Below are 22,993 nucleotides of genomic sequence, written 5' to 3'. Positions count from 1 at the left end.
GCCCCAGGCCCACAATTCAACACCACTGCCCACCCCAAAGTTTCACCTCCCAAACAAGGCACAAAGCAAAAGCACTAAACTAGGCCTGCTTTTCAAAATTTCTTCATGTTTTAGATTATTAGATTATTGTTGCAAAAATTAAAAGGAGAGGAGGGGAGAGATATTTCAGATTTAAAACACAGAAAAATATAGAGGCGCAAGTATTGGGCTTCTCTTGAAAATGGAAGTGAATTGTGCAGGCACGTCCTTGCTTATCCAGAGCTCCGTGTGTACCTCTGTGTTGCAGGAAGCAATGGGCCATCTTTATTTACCTCCGTTTCTTTCCTGGGCAACTCCTGAAGCCTGGTATCCCTATGGGCTAATTTTTGTTTTGTTTTGTTTTTAAAGATGGGTTGGCTATGCATGAACAAGCAGTCAGGAGGGGGGGCTCTCATGCTCCTCGCCCCCAGGCATAAAGTTGTTCAACCAGCTGTAACTCGACCCAACAGCAAGGAGCCTGCATTTTACCATCATGTCATCAAAGATGTTATGGGAGCCTTTGTCAAAGGCTTTATTGAAATCAAGATGCATTATATCCACAGTATTCCCATGATCTACTAAATGAATAACTATCAAAGAAGGAGATAAGGTTAGGCTGGCATAACTTGTTCCTGGTTCCAGCTAATCATCAGATTCCTTTCCAAGTGTACACAGATAGCTTAAGAATCTGTTCTAGGATTTTGCCAGCTATTGATGGCAAGCGGACTAGGATGCAATTCTGCAGGGCCCTCCCCCCCGACTTCTTAAAGGCAAGGAGGCAGCCGCACCTCAGGCTCATAGGTGTGCATTCATGTAATGCCAATCCAGGTTTCCCCTCACCTCTTGCCTGTGGGCTTCCCAGAGGCATCTGGTGAGCCACTGTGTGAAGCAGGATGCTGGACTAGATGGGCCTTGAGTCTGATCCAGCAGGGCTGTTCTTCTGTTGAGGTTTGGTGTGCTATATCAGAACCAGTTTGGAGAGACTCAACATAGTTGATCTCAGACAGGTATGCCCAATAGAATAATCTAAAGACGTCTGTGATGAGATATTGCAAAGGTTTGCATAATTCATTTCTATGAATCATGTACAATTTTAAAAGAACATTTTTTAAAAATTTGGTCCATCTTCCAAATGTTCTTCTTTTTACATTTATAGCCCTCTCTCTAGTCCTCTAGCCCATTAGCATGTAACACTCCCCCCCCCCGCTGCCCGAATTTATCCGAATTCAGATGGAGCGGGCTCTCTGAAATCAGGAAAACTGCAGAGAGGAGGGAAAACTGGCTGTGCAGACTTCTTTCTTGCTTGAAGGACAGCTCACACAGCCAATCACACCTGGAGAGAGGGAGGAGTTTGAGCGAAAACAGCCTCCCGTGCTGCATTAGTACATAACACTCCGCAGCTGGAACCCCAGGTATGATCAACAAAATTCACTGCAAACTGAGGGTTCAAACGGAGGCCTGCAGAGTACAACCTTGGGTCTCTGGACAAGCGGGACCAGAGTTGCATGCATCTGGACATAACGGTAGGGTTCAGCATTATCTGCAACTCCGGTTCCATGAACCTGCAACTCTGGTTCCATGTTACGTTGAATGCAGCCAGTAGTTTACATGGGGCTTCCAGGGGTCTCCAGTCCAGTTACTGATCTGATCCATACTCACAGTTAAGCTAGTTTCAATCAAGCGATAGCAGCAGATGCTCCCACATTATTCCCCTCAACCTACATCACGTAAGGTACAATTATTTCCAGTAACTGGATTTAACTTTGATGCTTTCCAGTGTCAGCAGTAACTTGTTAACTAATTTTATTAATAAAAGTCCATTGTCTACCAAACTTGGGGGAAAGTTGCTGAAATGGAAAAATGAGCCGCTTGAAATGGATTTAGAAAAATATATTACACTGAACAAAGCAAGCTGGAAAATTAGGCTCCTTTATCAGACTTTGAAAGTGCTATGAATTTTAAACATAACTTTTAAAAAAGCCAGATATATAAAAGAAGAAGAAAAACACACACACAACCAAGATCATCACACTTCAATGTCAACTTGAGTGTATTTTCCCCCCAATAGTTTCTGATAAAAGCAGCCAAATAAAAGAACATGCCTTGAAGGAAGGCAGAGATTATTTTTGCTTTGAAACCTTCAGGTTTTAAATATGAGTGCCTGGTCTACTCTTTGCCAAACCCCTCAAAACCTGCCCCCCAAAGAAGCACTAAAATGTTTTGATTAGAATAAGTGATGAATTTGCCCAAATTAAACATTAAACATATATGTATTATTCTTTCTATGCTGCTATCAGTGTACATGGTGCTTTACAGAACTGCATCACTAAAAAGACAAGTGCCTCCACCAAGGAGCATACAAGCATTGGCTGACATCCAGAGCAAGCTTCCTGGGGAAGGGGCAATTTTTGACAACCCCAGGAAACCGTCTGTGCCTCTCAAGAATATGTCCCTAAGGGTCACTCAGTTCTCAGGGACATATTTTTAGGAAGCACAGAGGGCTTCTGGGGGAAGAGGTGGTAATAAAAAACCACCCACTCCCCAGTGCATTTAGCTTGGAAGTGCTGTTAGTCTGTTCCTCTCATTATACTTTTCTCACTATTTTTGCCACAAGGGAAACAGAGAGTGGGAACAAGGATAACAGGGGATTTTTATCTTTCTGACAATGCATATCCTCCACCCTGAGAATCAGACGACAGGGGCTACGATGCCATGCTTGGCCATAAAATAATAGTTTGAGCAGAGACTGAGGTCTACTCCATGAGTTATTTCCCCCTAACAATCTCCGCATTAGATGAGCCAATGGCTCTGACCCGACTACACTGTCAGAACTATTGTATGCAGAACTGCTGCTGTAGGATCGCAATATACAAAGCACAGCAATGAAGCTGCATGCAGCATTCCCAGTTTCATGTTCTCAAACAAACACATTTCAAGTAATTACACATTTCAAGTAAAGTAAACTGGCTACTAGTTCCGATGGCTTTAAGAGGGGTTTGGAGAACTTCATGGAGGAGAGGTCTATCAATGGCTACTAGACTGAGGGCTACAGGCCACCTCCAGCCTCAGAGGCAGGATGCCTCTGAGTACCAATTGCAGAGGAGTAACAGCAGGAGAGAGGGCATGCCCTCAACTCCTGCCTGTGGCTTCCAGCAGCATCTGGTGGGCTAAAGTGTGAAACAGGATGCTGGACTAGATGGGCCTTGGGCCCGATCCAGCAGGGCTGTTCTTTTGCTCTTACTTCAAAAGCCAGCCCTGGCCATTGTGAGAAATCCCAGCTCCCTGACACTTCAGAAGCAGAGGGGAGAGGGTGAGCACCATTCTTGTTGCACCCATCAGTATCCAGACAAACAGCGCCTGGCAGAGTTTGCATCCCTGTGAGAGCTGCCTCTCGTGAGACTGCCTAGTTTTCCCCGTAAGAGTCGGTGTTCTGCACATCCCAGGTTTGCCGCCAGTGATATTAGGGCTGTTGTGCCCCTGGGGAAAAACTGGCCACTGCCTTTGTGTGCCTTCCTACGAGTCCTAAAGGCTCTCTCATTTATTGATATCTATGTAATCCACTTTGGGAACTTTTGCTGAAAAGCGGTATATAAACATTCATCATATTCCTCCCTCATTCCCAGGGACATCCAGCGCTGTGTTGCTGAACTCCTCCCCCACAATCTCTCCTAGTTGTAGGAGGGCCACCGTTCTCTGAAAGCTATTTGGTAAATGAGGGAACTGAAGCAGAACTGTCATTAATTTGGCCTAATTCTCACCCATACACTTAACAATATCAGATAATAATGGTACATAAGCACATAAGGAAAGCCATCCTGGATCAGGCCCACGGCCTATCTAGTCCAGCATCCTGTTTCCCACGGTGGCCCGCCAGATGCCTCTGGGAAGCCCATGGACAAGAGATGAAAGTGTGCCCCCTCTCTTGTTGTTCCCTTGTGCATTTTGGCGGGTAGGATTTTGACAGGATGGAACCATAGCTCAGTGGTAGAACATCTGCTTTGTGTGCAGAAGGTGCCCAGTGCAGTTCCTGGCACCTCCAGGTAGAGCTGAGAAAGACTCCTGCCTGAAACCTTAGAGAGTTGCTGCCAATGAGTGTGGACAATACTGAGCTAGATGGACCAAGTGTCCATTAAGGCACCTTTTTACATTCCTATGTTCCTAATGTTAAACCATTTATTGATGCATTTGCACCCACCCCTTCTCTTGAAAAAACTGAAGCTTTATGTCAGCAAGAGCCCGTTCAAGACTTTTAATATTTCCAATGTAATTCTAATTTGTACCTATCTCCACTCCAAACATCCAACTAACTTATTCTGGGCGAGTTTGGCTCCGAAGAATAAATGAAACTTATTTAACAACTTTATTAAAATAGTCCATCATAATCATTAAAAAAAAATCTATGCCAAGAAACCCACAAAAAATTAACTCAAGGTAGTTTAAATATTTATAAGGAATACTACTATATATTATATATATAAAGAGGTGGGGGGAAGATTTAGTGTGAATCTTGTCAGAAAATCAATTTCAGAAGAATGGGTGGGAGTGAAAATTAAGGGAGGGAAAAGTTTGTTCTTCACTCCTGTAACTTATTGTAGACTAAAATATCCATTTAAAAACTCCAAGCATCTGTTCAGTGGCAGCTGTAAGTAACATTACCCACACTCAGACAATTTATATCTTTCCCTTTTATTAAAAAATAAACAGGCTCCTTTAAATTATTCACTAGCAAATTAACATAAACACAAGTGCTGCTGCATCTCAGACACCACAGAATGGGGCCTCCTAGCTCCAGATGATCTAAAACCTCCTACATTTCACTGACTATCCAACTCTTCATGCATTATCCCACCCAAGTTAACACATGAAAACTTGGAAAACTTACATACCATATCAAAGTTGCATCCATAAATAATAAAAAGCAGGAAAAAATGGATTGATAACTCAAGGGACCAACTAACTTCTTAAAACACACACACACACACACACACACACACATACACACACACAAAGTTCTATACTCTTGCATTCATCACACCGTTTAAGTTGGCATCAATCCCCCTCTGTTTTCATGCTGCCACCCTGAACCGAGAAATGATGTCCACTTATGAATGGGCAAAGGTTCCTAGTGCTGAGACCAGGAATGGGCTGTGGGTGGCCACTCCCAAATTCTGATCTGGAGCATGCATTTTTCAGTGATTTGCATTGACCAAAGAGCTGGATTGACCCTGCTGGACCACACCGAAGGACCATCAAGTCCAGCATTCTGTGTCACACAGTAGCCAATCAGATGACTCTGGGAAGTTCTCCACTGCTGTTGCTGCCCGCTCCCAGCAGCAGGTATTCAGTAGCATACTGCCTCAACCTGGAGGTAGCAGACAGTCTTCTTCAGACCTATTCTCCTCCATGAAATAGTCTAATCCCCTTCTATCCATCAAAGCTGGTGACCATCGCCACATAGTGGCAGTGCGCCCCCTTAAATGCATTGGGCATTGTGTCAGGAAGTATGTTCCTCTATCTGTCCAGAGTGAACACGAAAGTTTGTACACCACAATCAGCGCCAAAGGCGTTTTCAGACTGTTGCCTTTTCAGATGGTGCTGGGGCATCTTGGGATATTAATAGGGGGTTGTCATTGAAAAGACGGGCAATGACAGACAAGCATCCCAAAGGCAGTTTGCCCACTACTGCTGAACTTCCCCTCCAACACGCAGCTGAACAAAGAGGAATGTAGGTGCGGAAACGTTGCAAGGGAGCTTCAGTCTGTTCCTTGCCTGCTGCTTTTATTCTGCAGCTCCTCCCTCTGGCTACTTTTTCCAGGGGCAGCTCTTTCATGAGGCGAGGTGTGGTGGTCACCTCAGGCAGTGATTTATTGGGGCGGAAACAGGTTGGCAAGATGCCCCACCCCTGGAGCAGCTCTTTGGGACTGAACTGATCCTTGCAAGGAGCACCTCCCTCCGTACTCCCTGCCAGAAGCAAAAGTAGAGGAGAGGAGGTTGCTGGCAACCTTCCCACCACCCCACATGACCCTTTCAAAGCTTGCAAGGGTCCGTTATGAAAGGGGGTGCCCCCCACCAGGGACATGGGGCTACAATACCTCAGGCTACCCCTTTGACCAAAAAAAGCCTAGTCTCAAAGACAGGCTGGAGAAAAACGGGTGAGGCACAGGGAATTTCAGAGGAAAGTAGGGAGGGAAACGGCTGAGCATCCTCCTCTCCTGCCACTTATCCACTGAAAATCCACACTCAGCCCCCACTTCATATTACAGGTGGCCCTTCTTACCCGTGGTTTTGCGTATCCATGGTTGGGTCATAGGGACCCAGTTACTTTATTTGTGGGGTGAAAATAGGTTTATTTTCACCTATCTTCAGTTCTTGAGTGACCAAAAATGACTTCTGACATCATTTCCTACCACTACTTTGTAGTGCTCAGCCATTTTGTGGCTCTTTTCTACAAAAACAAAATAAAACAATGCGGGGGGGGGGGAGAACAAGAATCTGAGGATTTGGAAGTTTGGGGGGCATTGCTGAAGAGCAAGGTACTATGCTTATTTCTGTCCCCACTGCTTTTTCTTGTGATTTTCAGCACACTTCAGTGTGCTTAGGAACCTAACCCTCCAATCCCCATATGGTTAAGATATCTTTATTCGTAGTTTCGTTATCTGAGGAAACAGGCGGGAACAGAATGCCTGCTAACTGAGCAAAGAGGCACCTTTCAAAGTGGTGGTTCTCTTATATTTCGCAGGGGGAGAGGAAATGGCCGTATCCAGCCCCAAAACAGCATCCCTCCAGTGGATGTTGCTGGTGTCAACTTTATGATTCTTTTTTAGATTGTAAGCTCATTTGGGACAGGGAACCATCTTTCTTATTCATTCATTCTTTATTTATTTATTTTTCTATGTAAACTGCTTTGGAAGCTTTGCTGAAAAGTGGCATATAAAGAGTAGTAGTAGTAGTAGTAGTAGTAGTAGTAGTAAAATAATGAGGGCCACCTGTACAAACAAAGGTGGAAATGGGAATCGTCGCTGTTGCCAACTGTGTAATTAAAGAACCTTTTGTATGAACCTGTAAATGTTAAATCGGGTGTGTGTGTGATATTTTACACACACACACCCTACTTTATAAAAATCAGTTCAGGGTTCTAAATACTGAGGCATGTTGCTTCTCTTTGGAGGGGGAAAAGCTGCACTTTGTATATCATTGGCTTCCTACTGGCAAAGCATTATAATTCCTAGAAAATACATGGCAAAACCCATGACAAAACAGTCTTTCTAGGCCCACCTCTATTATTCAGGAGGACTGGCAGTGGAAAGCAGGCATTCAAGAGTTCCATGAAATAAAGGTTAATGGGACATAAATTGCTAGAGATCAATAAGCAATTACTCCTGAAAACATAAGAACAGCCCTGCTGGATCAGGCCCAAGGCCCATCTAGTCCAGCATCCTGTTTCACACAGTGGCCCACCAGTCGCCTCTGGGAAGCCCACAGGCAAGAGATGAAGGCATGCCCTCTCTCCTGCTGTTGCTCCCCTGAAACTGGTATTTAGAGGCATCTTTGCACATTAACTGGAGACTTGGTGGCAACACTGGATACCAAAAACAGGAGTTTTCACCCAAGAGCTGTTGAACCCTTCCATCCAACATTGGCTTCAAATGAGGTGCTTGTTTCTCAGGAATACGAGATGTTCTGTTTTTGAAACACGACCCAACATTTTTCTGTGCTGTGCTCAGTTCAATTCAAACAAAATGCACTTACCCACTAACAAAGCCATGGATCAATGAAAGCTTTTACATATGTTCAGAAAGGGGAAACTGCAATGAAAAATCCCCAACAATGCAAAGGAAAAAATATTGTTAACAGCAGAGCCACCTACTGCATCGCAAGGGAACTGCAGCAGGAAAACAAGTGGGGGAAATGATAATCGTTGAGATGAATAACCAACTGGATGGATGAAGGGTCAACTCTTGCTCTAAAGATTTGAATGCTTTATTTCTTCTTTTGTTAAGTGTAGATTTTTGCAAGCCTCAGAGTATTAGTGAGCCAGCAGTACAGTTCTAGCAGCACCTCCAAATGGGCTGTTGATGCAGCAGGACCTGTATCAAAAAAAGGTTCCTACCAGGATCTCTGACTATGTTTGTGCTGTGGATCCGGGGCATTGGTATTCTCGCTTTTTTGAGTTTGTGCTCGGGTCTTTTTTTAACTGACGCGCCAGTGGGGGAAGGCGGCATGTCCCGACTCCTGTTCGGTGCGGTTCTACCTCTTCCACATACATTGCTCAATTTAAACAGCCCTTGAAGCCTGATAGGAGCTTTGGGCTCACATGTTCTTTCTTTCACTCTCCTTCTTCATGTACTCCCTTCTCTGGTTTTCAGTAAACCACAGCTTGTCATGGCACCCAAGCCGGCACACTATGGCTTGCTCATGCCTAGCAAACCAACACCAGAAAGCCGCTCTACTCTTCCCTTCTTCATCCTCATTTTGACACAGAACGTTCCAAACAGCATCCCTCAAGGATGAACAGTCCAAACCAGAGGCTTTCAGTGCCTGTTGGCTTTCTTTGAGGTCCGCTGCTCTGCATCCTATTTGATTTGAAGTACTGGCAGTCAGGTTCCACTACAGTTGAATCAAAGCATACCTCTTCAATACAGGCTGCTCTTGCTCCCAAACATTTCCTGGAACTTGGGCTGACTGTTTTTTTGCTTTGTTTTGTTTTTAAGATTCCATTTTAAATTCTCTTTTAAGTTTTTCTGATTTCATCAGTCCCATGTTGCGCAGTGTTACATGGGTGTTTCCAATCAGCCCGCACTGCTACAGGCATCCAAGGAAGCACTGATGGTCCTGTGCAAGGGTGCAAATACTTAAAGCAGTAAACCCTAATTTCAGGAGAACTACTTGCACTGGAATCAATGTAAATAGCACTCGTGAAGTTAAAGTGCATTGATTTAAGTATTTGCACATTTGCGCAAGACTGATGTTGCCACAGCAGTATGGGCCCAAAAGAAACCCCCACATAACAAGGGCCATTGCCTATATCATTTTAAAGTGCTCTCAGCTGCCTTGAGAGTCTTTGGCCAGAAGGAGGGATACACATGTTTTAAATAGATAACAAACAGCAGTAACTGTAGCTGTGTGTATGGGTTCTCAAACTGAGGAGAAAAGGGATATACAGTACCTCCTCTCTCCCCAAGGCCTCTCAGGTCTGTTGGCCCACTGAAAGCCGTAGTACTAGTAGTAGTAGTAGTAGTAGTAGTAGTAGTAGTAATAAAATAGGAAGCTGCCATATACTGAGTCAGACCATAGGCCCATCTAGCTCAGTATTGTCTTCACAGACTGGCAGAGGCTTCCCCAAGGTTGCAGGCAGGAATCTCTCTCAGCCCTATCTGAGAGAAGCCAGAGAGGGCACTTGAAACATTCTGCTCTTCCCAGAGCGGCTCCATCCCCTAAGCGGAATATCTTACAATGCACACACATCAAGCCTCCTATTCATACGCAACCCGGGCAGACCCTGCTTAGCTGAGGGGACAAGTCATGCTTGCTACCACAAGACCAGCTCTCCTCCATAGTAGTAAGGTTATGTGTTCTATTTAAAAGCAAATCCAGACTCAAAGTACATAGGAACATAGGAAGCTGCCATATACTGAGTCAAACCATTGGTCTATCTAGCTCAGTATTGTCTTCACAGACTGGCAGTGGCTTCTCCTAGGTTGCAGGCAGGAATCTCTCTCAGCCCTATCTTGGAGAAGCCATGGAGGGAACTTGAAACCTTCTCCTCTTCCCAGAGTGGCTCCATCCCCTGAGGGGAATATCTTCCAGTGCTCACACTTCTAGTCTCCCTTCCATATGCAACCAGGGCAGACCCTGCTTAGCTAAGGGGACAAGTCGTGCTTGCTACCACAAGACCAACTCTCGTCTGGTCTGGTTCCGTAGGTCCACAATTGCAGACTGGGAGATCTTTGCAGATGGAGAATTGAGGAGGATAGAGCCTGACTTCCCAGAGGCCAAATCTTCCTGATCTGGCTCCTCCAACAAAATACTTCCTAAATTTAAGAACAAGAGCAAATACATAGAGTTACCTGCCATCATAGCTACAAGACTGGCTTTGTAGACATTAGTGAGGGATCCCAGCTCTCCAGTTCCCAAGATGGTTTTCATATGAGCGTCTCCACAGGCTTGACGGAACTGACGGATTTCCTCATAGAGGCCTAGAAGGAATTAAGTTTGATTAAAAATATGCCTCATTATAGTATTCCAGTTCTAGCTTGACAAAAGAGCACTGTTTCCTTCCCATTATAAGAAACCCAAAAGAAACTAAAATCAAGCCAACTTCTAAAAGGGTTGTAGATTAACAAGTACAGATTAGAAATCTGATTTTTTTTCCCTCCTAAAGAAATTTGTTTCGGCTCCAGTGTGTATACTGGAGAACTACTTAGAACTCCAGCAGCCATCATTAAAATCTCTTTCTCCCCATTCATAAAAGAAAACAGGCTCAACATGTTAAAAAGATTAGTCCTCAGAATCAGTGTCTGAAAAACAAAAACATCTACAATTTCTGCTCATCCGCCCCTTTATATTTTCTGTCTTCACTGACTGGTTTGAGACAAATATTGGAGCATTGGCTTACGCAAAAGCCCACCCCCAAAACTCACTAAAATTCACTCAAAACCTAAAACCTGCACTTTGAACAGCAAACTGTGTTCAGGCTGTGAGTTGAGGGATTTCTGCATGAGGACAACCTTGATTCAGACACAACCATTAGATGCAGGCTGCTGCCATTCCTATGGGACTCATCCTATCTAGAATCCTTGTCCTTCCCGTTTGCCATTTTTAAAAAGTCTGAAGACATTGTTCTTCTCTAAATGCTTTTAGAGACCCACTGCTATTCTCTTTAGTGTATCTTTTCCCCTCCTCTCCCCACTGCCCCCTTCTGCAAAAGAATTTAAAAGGCAGTGCCCCTGGGTTATTTTTCATTTTAACATAAAAGGCATCCCCAAGAGTGGCTGACATGCTGCTCAGCCTTACGAGGGTGGAACAAGAGCTCTATCCTCTCAAGGAGCGACTTACTTTAAGATGCACAAAGCTTGCTTCATAGAGCTGGGGGTGGGCGGGCTATTTTTGTTTCTCTCCCCTCCCTACAAAAGCCCTTTCTGTGTCTAGGACTATGTCCACAAGGGCTACATGATCTTCACAGACATATTACTAGACACAAAGTGGGTGTTTGTAGGGAGGGGAGACAAAGGGAAATTGCTTCCCCTCCTCCTGCCCACCCAGTGCTGTGATGTAAACCACACATTTTGCTAGTTAAGTCACTTCTTGCTCTAACCTCAAAAGGCTGCACAGCATGTCGGCCAATAATTTGTGTGGGAATGCTGTGTTCTTACAGATCTGTGTTTAATATCAGCTTGTTGTTTTACAACATGAAATTAACCCGGTGCTGACAGGACTGTAGATTAACAGAAATTGCAGGAAAAGTCAGCTGCTTGATAATAATCCAGAATCTAGGAACTGGGAGTCAGTAAGTGTGCACAAGCCACTGCAAGCTTCCAAGAGCCTACTCTACATTTTACTACCTATGAAACAAAAAGGTGTGAAACTTGGAAAGCTTTGTGAGATTGTATGATGACACTGTCTATTTGGGATAGAAACTGTAGGCAGCTGTCTTGATCCATGGGTGGGGGGTGGGGGAATCCAAACATCCCAAACTGATAACACCTTTATTAGGACCAAACAAAAGGACACAGTGTCGCAAATGCTAGTTGCTCAGGATTTTGCATCATTTCAGCTGGCCCCAATAAAGGTATTAGCAGATTATGGTATTAGGATTTATGCCTATTAGGGCTGTGCATTCATTTTGTAACAAATGGGAAGAAATTAGTACTGAATAGGGCTCATTCATTACTAAATGAATGCCAGAGTTTCTAAGAATTCTGAATTAAGTGTATGTCCTTTGTCTTATTTGGAACAATTTGGAACTCTTTCCAGAGGGACTTAGCTGTATACCAGCAGCAGTGGAGCTTATTTTAGCACCAGCCTCCCTGTTGTTGGCATGTTATCCCAGAATGCCTGGATGTTGTGTCATTCTTGGCATTATGAGGGGGCAAGGTGGCAGTCACCAGCAGGAGCTGAGTTTTTTGTGATGGCTGCTAATTTTTCCCCAGAATGACACAACACCCAGGTTATGTTTTGGATTAAAAATGGCAGCTATCAAGATGTTGCCCCCAAAGAAGCAAAAATGGATGAAAATGGCTGCCAACAATAACAAAATGAATGCGAATCCAATGAATGAGTAACCAAACCCAGGAAGCTTTAGCAAGGAAAACCAATAACAAAATGAAGAAAATTGTCTTACACATCACTTACATCTATAAGAAGTGGCTACTAATGACTTCCTCTTTATTCTCAGAGATGAAATCCTCTCACTAAAACTCCCCAAGGTTTACCTTTAATGCATGGAGTTTCTGTCTACATCCCCATCTGTGAGTTTGTTCTTCCCAAGGAAGGAACCCTAAGCTAGTGGCAGCTCCTAAGGCCCACAATTATGTCTCCCTCCCAACAAGTTCTCCTATTAAATTCAGATTTTGGAGATTTTTTGAATGAATGAGAACTTCCCCACTCAGGAACAGAAGGAGCTAGATAAGCACAGACACACCACCTAGGGAAGAAGCAGTATGCAATTCTCACTCAGAATCTTCAAAATTTTGTTTTATGTTTATGAAAGAGAATGATGGGGTGCAGTAAATACACCGTAAGAGGCAATATGCTTCTGAACACCAGATGCTGGAGATAAACAAGGAGGTGGAGCTTTTGTCTGGAACTATGGTCCAATTCGCCTCCTAACCAGTGGCATACCATGTGGGACAGGGCTGCAGTTAATGGTATGGAGAAAACTGATTCTGCACATTTGCAGAAACCTCATTACTACTCCGAGAACCTGATCCTTGCCACTAAAAACAGATGGACTTTTGGTCTGTTCCAGCAAGGATGCCCTTCTCTATGTATGATAAAGAGATCAAGAGATAAATATCTTTATTTGTGGCATACCAGTAGGGAAGAATGCCAGATGGAATAAATTTAGAGGGTTTTTGTTGTTGTTTTTTAAAAAATACTTTTTAAATAATGCACTAATGGAAGATTGTTAGCAAAAAAACTACCTATCAGAAATGAGTTCAGTAAATCAAGTGCAAGGACTCAGTTTCTAAACTAAAGAAGGGAGCCACACAATACATTTGCTTTTATACTCCAATCCATTAGAGAGCACTTAAAATAATTGTTAAAGACCAGGCTTTGTCAATTATAGTTCAAGTGGCATGAAGATATTCAACAACAGGTAACAGCAGATTTAACTTAAAGCTCAGCATAATTGAACGTACACTAAAGTACTTAACATTTTCAGCAATTTTTGAAACAATTTAAGTGCTGAAAGACTGTTCAGAAAGTCCAGCAGTCATCCATCAAGCATGACTCTCAACTTTGCTACAGGCTTCTGAAAAAGCATTTAAAAAAAAAAAGAGGAACAGAAAAGTCAAGTACAATTTTAAAAAATCATACTAGCAATGCTATAATAAAGGATAGGTTACAAATTGACATTTAAATGGATTTGTCTCTTAAACATAGATGTGTGGGGGCAAAATGTGGTTAAGAACTTAACAGCCCTGCTGGATCAGCCCAAGGCCCATCTAGTCCTGCATCCTGTTTTGCACAGTGGCCCACCAGATGCCTCTGGGAAGCCCACAGGCAAGGGCTGAGGACATGTCTTCTCTCCTGCTGTTACTCCTCTACAATGGGTATTTAGAGGCATCTTGCCTCTGAGGCTAGAGGAGCTCTATAGCCATCAGACTAGTAGCCAATAATAGACCTGTCCTCCATGAATTTATCTAAACCACTCTTAAAGCCATCCAGGCGTTGGCTGTCACGACATCTAGTGGCAGAGAATTCCATAGGTTGATTATGTGTCATGTGAAAAAGTACTTCCTTTTGTCAGTCCTATATTTCTTAACAATCAGTTTCATGGGATGACTCCTGGTTCTAGTATTATGCAAGAGGGAGAAAAATTTATCCCTATCAACTTTCTCCACACCATGCATGATTTTAAAGACCTCTATCATATCTCCCCTCAGTGGAAAGCACATTCTCCTTTCTAGGACTGCTTTCATGGAAAAAAGTAACATGTTTTACATTTATTATTATTATTTATTATTATTATTACGTTTTATATTCTGCTCTTCCTCCACGGAGCCCAGAGCGGTGTACTACATACTTAAGTTCTTCCTCACAACAACCCTGTGAAGTAGGTTAGGCTGAGAGAGAAGTGACTGGCCCAGAGTCACCCAGCAAGTATCATGGCTGAATGGGGACTTGAACTCGGGTCTCCCCGGTCCTAGTCCAACACTCTAACCACTACACCACACTTATGTCTCCATTCAGTTTGCTAACTTGTTGGTCTTAGACAACAACTCCCATCATCCCCAGTCACAATGACAAAAGACCAGAGATTATGAGAGATGTAAACCAAAACCAGCAAGTTACCCAAGACAGCCTCTGTTTCATAATGGGCACCCAATGCAGCTTTCCCCCTTATTCTGCTGTACCTCCAAGTCATTAGTTTAACGGGCAGAAAAAGCACTTTTCCTTCTCTGTCACTTAATGTCCCTCTTGCTGGACACCCCAGAGCAAAGGGTCATCAATTCAGTGACACCATGAGCAACACTTCCAGCTTCCAACCAGGGCTGATAAAAATCAAAGGGTTTTTTTCAAAAAAGAAGAAATTGGATTGCTTTGATTTAAATCAGATTTTTAAAATTTTGAATTGATTTTTAAAAAAATAGTTAAAAGAGAGAACCTAGGTCAAAGAAATCATCATGAATATTCAAACTGCTAGTTGTATTCTATGAACATGTTAACAGCAGTATATGGGGATGAGATATAACAGACCTGATCAGTCCTATTCTGAAGGTGGTGAACATGCAGCACACACACCTTGCTCCCCTCCCCACCAAAGGGGAATGGACAATGAATGAATAGAGGTCAATGAATGAATAGAGGATGTGGCAGTGGGGTGGGGGTGGAGAAGATCTGAACAAGGGGGAGGAGTTTGGATATAAATACGATGGGGAAGGCAAGGTAATAGAAAGTGAAACCAAAAGTGAACGGAACATATTCATTCAGTCCTGAGGAAACCTTTTCCAAGTGTGTATCCTCCACTGTAGAAGGAAAACATCTATTATGTCAGCAGGCCATAAGAGATACCCTATTTGGGAATATTTTAATGAAGTCCCTGTATCTGTGGGTAAGAAAGGCGTGCGTGTGAAATGCAAACAGTGCAACGGCGAAATGCAAGGCCTGGTTGCCCAAAGGAAACAGCATTATGAGAAGTGTGTATCTCCCTTCTAAAAATGAAACCTACATCTATCCCTAAATATGTATTAAGGTTATATTAGACAACAAGAATGTATTTTTATAGAAAATGATGATTAAATAGAATCTTACTGACTTAGTAATTTAAATGGCGATTCAAATAATTAAAATTGACTCCTGTGAAGCGACTGAAATCGTGATTTAAATCAAATTAAACCTGATGCCAACCCTTCTTCCATGAAGGACAAGAAACAGGGCAGGCACTATAGAGATGACAGCAGAGTAGCTTCCTCCATTCTGCATTAGACTCCTGTCCTGTATACAGCACTGTTAAATGGAGCCTAGAATTCATATCTGTGCATAGCTCTTCAATTTTCCTCTCACTGTGTTCTTGAGCACCCAGAAAAGGACTAGAATCCTGTCTGCAATAGCTCCCCTTTGTTACTTTTCAATAACACCCTCTGCCTTAACTTGAGTTTCCAATTATATGTGACTGTGCCTTTGCCACACCATTGAAAATCTGCAACCCTTGATAGCCTGGAAAATGCTCTGGGAGAATAGAAATGCATAACAACAAAGAAAGCTTTCTGCCATGGACAATGACAAAACTCCAACATTTATAAAGATATGAGGAATACAGAGCCAAGTTCTCACTTTAGCAGCTCTGGGTCTGCAAACTAGTGTTAAAGAGGATCTTAGAAGAGATGCAGATTTATTTAATTTTTAATTTTTTAAAAACCAAAAACCATTGACTGAAACAAAAAATTCCTGGACAAGCTGTTGTACTAGGGCGATTATGAAAACTCCAGCAATTACTGGAGTTGATAAATGTCCATGCGTAGAAGGGACACATGGACTGTGTCTTACAAGAATGGTCCCAGGACATGCTCTGAAGGCACACAATGCAACCTTGCTGAAGCTAAGCGTATCTGGTTCTCATCAGTGCCTAAACAGATCTCTTGGGAACCCTATGTAGACCACCTTGAGTTCCATCATGGAAGAACAAGATCTATACACAATACAAGGCTGCTCAACTTCAGCCCTCCTGCAGATGTTGTCCTACAATTCCCATAATCTCTGGCTATTGGCCACTGTGGCTGGGGATTTTGGGAGTTGTAGACTCATACTGCATGGGAGGAGGCAATGGAAACAGTGTTCTATTTTTTTTTCATCTGTGTGAGGAATTAGTTTTGTTCTGGGCGGGAGTATCAAGGCAGTTTGTGCACATTTGCATTCAGAATGGGGCCTTCCTAATTCAACCTGAGTGGGATCTAAAATTAACTGAGTGGACATCAAAAAACTTGTGAGTGCAGGCATGTGCACATGCCTTAGCGGGAACACTGAATGATAAACCCCTCCTGTATTCTACCAAAGAAAACCACAGGGCTCTGTGGGTGCAATGAGTCGGAATCGACTTGATAGCACACTTTACTTATATTACTTAGTCCAAAAACAGCTGGAGGGTCAAAGTTGAGCAAGCCTGATATAATAGAAGAAACGTAAGCATACAGATACTCAAGACAGGATACTAGGTTCTATTCTGTAGTCCATCTACCCCAGTGATCTTTACTATTTCTCAAGTGGGGGCCACTTTGACAATAAAAGCCTTCAGTGTGAGAGTCACTTCTCACTGTGCTGACCTCTTCCCAGTACTGCGCTTTCCTCAGTCCTGGGAGGGTCCTTTAAGAGAGACAGAGTCCTCTCTTAAGAGCTCCTATGGAAAAAGCACTTGGAGGGCTACCCTTCCCAGCACTCTGGGCACACTTCCCAGCACCATCACGCTTTCCAAGATGGTGCCGGGGCTCTGTTTCCCTTAAAGATCCTCCCAGAGCTGGGCAAATCACAGCACTGCACAGTGAGAATGGTCATCTCCACATGGTGCCAGGGAGACTGTGCAGAGTAGTCCGCTTCAGCCGAAGCTTCAGACAGGCCCAATAAACAATTAGTCAGGGGGCCGCTCTTAGGGTTGATGGGGGCTGCCACTGGCTTCTGGGCCTTGCAATGATGAACACTGATCTACCCACAATTCCTATATCCTTCTATTCTTCCGTTCCTCAATATCATCTTCATAATTAAAAGAAAAAAAGACTAAGATAGTGCTCCTTCCTGCAGGAAACCCAATGCTCATTAAGTAGGGCCCTGCTGAAAATTCTGTTGTTGCTGAGAATTCTCTGCTGAGAATTAACCAATCACAAGTTCCTAAGGTTGACTTGTGATTGGTTAACTGTGGTTAGCAGAACCTACATCATGCCAGGACCAGCTCTACGAGTAACAGTAGTGCTAACTGAGCAAAGAGGCACCTTTTAAAAGTGTTGATTCTCTTTATTTAGATGGGGGAGAGCAACTGGCCCTATCCATCTCCAACACAGCATGCCTCCAATGGCTGTTGCTGGGGTCTATCTTATGTCTCTTTTTTAGACTGTGAGCCCTTTGGGGGGCAGCCAGCCATTTTATTTATTTATATTTTTGTAAACCACTTTGGGAACTTTTGTTGAAAAGTGGTATATAAATATTCGTCGTATTTGTAACAGAACACCGGCACACAGAAACTGAAGGCAAAGTCCACAATGGTGCTTGGTGAAGAGGCTATTAGTGCTGTATACTGTTCCCTCCAAGCTGTGCACATGTGCACGCACTCACACATTTTCTGAAGTCCGCTCAGTTAATTTTAGATCCCACTCAGGTTGAATCAGGAAGGCCCCACTCTGAATGCATGTGCGCACACACTGCCTTGATACTGCCACCCAGAACAAAACTCATTCCGCACACAGATGAAAAAAAAAAAGAGAGAGAACACTGTTGCTGTATTCTCCAGCTAAAGAGAAGTTGCCTTCTAATGCAACGATGCTAACTATATTCTTTATTATTATTAACATGGAACTTAGTTATTGGATCGTTGTCAGCACTTAAAGGCAAACCATTCAAGGTACATTAAGAGAAAACCAATTACAGAGAAAAGCCATCTCCTACTGTATTATCAAGCTTACTAATTAATAGCATTCCAAGGAGACAACTTACAACAGCAATCTAAACGGTACCAAACATTCCCTGAGATTCTGCGAAAACCAATTAGAAAACACACAGATTTTGTTGTCAGGAACCAAACACACTTATTTTTTTTAACAAGATACCATCTAAGCAGACAACCCCTTGAGTTCTTTTTAACAATTCTGTTTTGGAAATAATTAGTACGTTGGCACCCATGTCATCTTGCTTCCCCTCCCCGTTGAAGTTAGGGAGGGAGTTCCCCTCCCATGAAGTTAGACAAAAGTGGGAAAAATATTTTTCACAATATTCCTGGGTAGAAAGCTTTGAAAAAGTTTGGAAATACGTTAGGTATCGGTTTTTGGCAGTCACTAACACATTTCTATGGCAGACGTTCTTTCAGACAGCCACAAGTTGTGCACCAAGGACACATGACACCAAAGCATGAAGAAATGTTACTTAAGCTTTGAAGGAGCTACATATGGGTGCCAAATCATGGCTAACTTTTTCAGAATTATACAAGATTTTGCTTCCCAAGAGCTCATAATACAGCAGTTCCATAATTCGCAAAGGGAGGCCTCCTTCTGCCAGTATCAGCAGTCAACAAGAACTTAGGACCAGGCATTTCCCTTGGCTGTGTGTATCTAGGCTACAGATTGTATTGTAAGTCACCTTGGGAGGCATTGTGTGTAATAACAAATCAGCTAAATAAGGATAACAAATCAGCTAAATAAAATAAAAGTAACTCCCTGCCCAGGAGATCCACTTAGACCTTGCCGAATGATTTTTATAAACTCTTGAAGACTTTGGCTGACACCTCGACGCTTTAGTGCATTCAGCCAAGAAACGCAGACATGCAGCAGCTGCGCTTCCAAAATTGCTCTTGCTAAGAGAGCCAGTGATCAACTGATTCTTGACAACTCTTATTATTTTATTGTTAAATTTATACACTGCCTTTCATAACAAATTCACAACCTATGTGTCAAAAGCAAACATTATACACACACACACACACACACATAGAGAGAGAGAGAGAGAGAGAATTAAACACAAACACAGAAGCAGCACCAATGGCCCCAAAAGAAAGCATCTTCTCTCCCAACGTCCTTTTCTAAAGAATTTGCTTCTCCAACCCTATCTTTCCTTTCCCCGCTGGCTTACAGTTCTTTCGTTTCTCCTGGCTCTTAAACCTTGGTGTGGCCCACGCATACATGCACACAGCCACCTTTTCTGCATAAGATAGTGAAGTCCTGTCACAGCCCAATGATTTCTTCCAGGTCAGCCAGACAGAATTACTCATTCTGCTGTAAGCAGCATTCTGGTAAACACAGAACCAACCTTTGTGAAAACCAGAAGCGGTACCATACAGGCTGCTGGCAGGAGGGTAATGGTGGTGGAGAGAAGAGATCTAATTGTGTTGTACATATAACAAGGGTTATATGTACAACGCAACACACACACACACATATACACACACACACACAAAACAACCCTTACTCCCTAAAAACTGTAACCATTTCTGAAAACAGTTTTTCATCTCGGAGAGACCATATAACTCCTGTACTGAAGGAGTTACACTGGCTGCCGATATGTTTCGGGGCAAAATACAAGGTGTTGGTTATCCTATATAATAAAAGGCTAAGTGAGTGGCCGTGGCTTTGGAATGTTGGGGATCTGCGTCCCTGCCTCCCTGGGCTGTTCTGGGCCTGCGCGAAGCGCAGGCCCAGAAGAGCCCAAGGGACACAGGACCTCAGACACCAGTGTCCCACAGCCACGGGCGGCCATTAGCCGGTGTGTGGCGGCGGGGGAAAGTGGCCGAGGCGGCGGCAGAGCCGCCGCCTCGGCCATGAGCTGCAGCACGGCGAGAGGAGGCCGAGACAACCAGAAGCGGCCGCCCTGAAAAAGGCGAGGGCAATGGCAGCGGGGGAAGACCGAGACGGGGGACAGGGAAGCTGGGCGAGGTGGCGGCAAAGCCGCCAACGAGGCCCCCGCCCGCTCACAGCCGTCACCCCCGCCTGCTCACCCACCCTCCCAGCTGCCCAAAAATGAAGCTGGGCGAGGTGGCGGCGAAGCCGCCAACGAGGCCCCCGCCCTCTCACAGCCGCCGCCGCCTGCTCACCCACCCTCCCAGCTGCCCAAAATCACCTTCCCCGCTCCCCCCCCCAAAAGATTAAGGGCCAAAATGGCCCATGAGAAGGTCGCCGCCCCCGCCTATCGCCCTCCCAGCTGTCGAAGACCACCTTACCCGCTCCAGCCCGAGGGAAAAGAGACGAGCTCACGAGCAGAGCTCCTCTCTGTGCTAAGTCACTGCTCAAACTGCCGCTATGGACGCAAAGGACGCCTATTGCGTCCATTGCAACAGTATGGGCAGCAGCTTAACACAGAGAATAGCTCTGTTTCCGAGTTCCTCTCTTCTCCTTCGGGCTGGAGCGGGTAAGGTGGGCTCCGGCAGCTGGGTGCGCGGGAGGGCGATAGGCGGGGGCGGCCACCTTCTCATGGGCCATTTTGGCCATTATTCATCCACCCCCCCCCCAAAAAAGTATAAGCAAAATAAGGAAGAACAAAAACAGAGACAACAACAAAACAAAAAACAAAAAGAGAGAGGGGACAAGGGGGGGAAAAAGAGACAGAAAGAGAGAGAGAGAGACAGAAAAGACGGGATAGAAAGCTAGCGCCCGTTATCATAACGGGCTTAAAAATACTAGTATCCTATAAAGCCCTAAACAGCTTGGGCCCTGAGTATTTAAGAGAACGTCTTCTTCATCATGAACCCTGCCGCCCATTGAGATCATCAGGTGAGGTCCGTCTGCATTTGCCACGGGCTCATCTGGAGGCCACTCAGGGACGGGCCCCAAGGCTTTGGAATGCACTCCCTAGTGAAATAAGAGCCTCCCCATCTCTGACAGCTTTTAAAAAGTCTTTAAAGATGCATCTGTTCACCCAGGCTTTTAATTAATATTGTTTTAATGATTTTAATGCTGTTTTAAAATATTATTCTAAAAATTTTAAATTGTTGTGTTTTAAATTTCTTGTTTGTGCTTTTAACTTATGTTTTACCTTCTGTTTTTATTTTGTTGTAAACCGCCTAGAGACGTGGGTTTTGGGCAGTATAAAAATATGTTAAATACATACATACATACATAATAAAATCCTAGCCAATTATTTTGAACCAAGATTTAGGCACTAGTGATTATTTCAGTGGGGTCGATTCTAAGAAAAGCAAATGGAAGGAAGTTCACACAAAGTTATATCCCTGCCCGCACTCCCCACAGCAGCCTCCTACAACCCCCTGAAAAAGCTGCTCCTGAGAGGCTACAGTAGGAAGTGGGGTTTGGCAAAAATGTCTTCTGTTCATGCAACTTAGGAACCAAGCCAATATATCCAGTTGTAGTCATACAGACACTTAAAATAGAAATGCCCCCCCAAAAAAACCCACCCATTGAGCAATACTGCATATGATTCACTGTTAGGGTTCTGCTAATTCTCACCTTCCCATTGTCCCGTCAGTACTAAGGTTCTGTTAATGACAACGTCAATCTCTCTGGCACCATCTTCCACAGCTAGTTGGATCTCCTCTAAGCGAGTTTTCAGAGCTGTCTGTCCTGCTGGGAACCCAGTAGCCACTAAGAAGAGGGGAACGATGATCAATAAGAAACAAAATTGCAAGTTATTACAAAGCTCACAGCATACTGGCCACAAGCAGAAATCTAGCAACGGGGCAGCAGCTGCTACCTAGATTCTGGACCATAGATTCAGGATGTTCACAATAAATTACAGTCCACTTGTGCAATGAACAAAACCGGGGGTGGCGGTGGGGGGGAGAGATACAAAATCCCTCCTCTAGCTGTGAAGAGTCCCGGATAGGCTGCCACCCTCCACTTTTTAATATGAGCAGATTCACCCTTCCAAGGGAACATTCTGGGAGAGTAAAGTGGAAATCTCCCTACAAGAAAGCTTTGAGCAGCCTTAGGGCTTCAAGAGCATGTACTAGGGCAGAACCCAATAAGGAGAGACACTCTACAGTATAACAACAACAAGGAGGATTTATTAATAATTGGATGATCAGGAAAACTACAGAGGCATCAACAAATTGCTGCTTCCATTCAAGTAAAACCCTTCCCGAGGAACTACAAGAACCATGCAGTCAGATCCAAACACTTAAACAAAAATAAATGCCTTAATCCATCTAGCTAAACTGGTCTCTATCCTTCCTACTTACTTCCAGGTAAGGAACTCCCAGCTGATTCCCAGCCCAAGGCTGTTAGTCTCTTCTTTCCCTACAGTAGTTACTGATCAGACCTTACTCAGAGGCCTCCAGGGAAGAACTGAACTCTTAACACACCCCTCCCCTATATAGGCTGTTGACCAGTAAACACTGCCCCTCACTCTGGTTTAGGACACAGGGATTTGATTCTCCTGGGCTTTCTTCCTGATTTGGAGAAGCCCACCCTCCAAGCAGTTCCTCTAATTGAGGCCTAGTCCTCCCTCAAACCTAACTATCACTACAACGAGTTCCATTCTACCCTCAACATAATATGCTGAACAATAAATACTAGTAGTGCAATCCTTTCCTCAACTTGCAACCCCTGGGTGGGGATACAATCAATATTAAATCCCATTGCACTAGTAGAAGGAGAAACTACAC

General features: G+C 43.9%; 1 protein-coding gene across 4 annotated transcripts in view; it reads right to left on the bottom strand.

The window, feature by feature from the left end:
• The window catches only part of DERA (deoxyribose-phosphate aldolase), a 63,467-nt gene that overhangs the window by 18,301 nt on the left and 22,173 nt on the right, over nt 1–22,993 (bottom strand). For all 4 annotated transcript variants that reach the window (XR_008308138.1, XR_008308137.1, XM_053253760.1 and 1 more), the window contains exons 5-6: nt 21,837–21,971; nt 10,086–10,214 (exon numbers count right to left, since the gene is read on the bottom strand). Coding sequence is in view for 2 of the 4 variants with exons in the window: in XM_053253760.1 (XP_053109735.1) it covers nt 10,086–10,214; nt 21,837–21,971 (264 nt within the window). In the remaining 2 variants the exon portion in view is untranslated. The remainder of the gene's footprint in view (nt 1–10,085; nt 10,215–21,836; nt 21,972–22,993) is intronic.

This window comes from Hemicordylus capensis, chromosome 5 (assembly GCF_027244095.1).
Source record: "Hemicordylus capensis ecotype Gifberg chromosome 5, rHemCap1.1.pri, whole genome shotgun sequence".
Classification (NCBI taxonomy): Eukaryota; Metazoa; Chordata; class Lepidosauria; order Squamata; family Cordylidae; genus Hemicordylus; species Hemicordylus capensis.
This window is presented reverse-complemented; position numbering and strand designations above follow the sequence as displayed.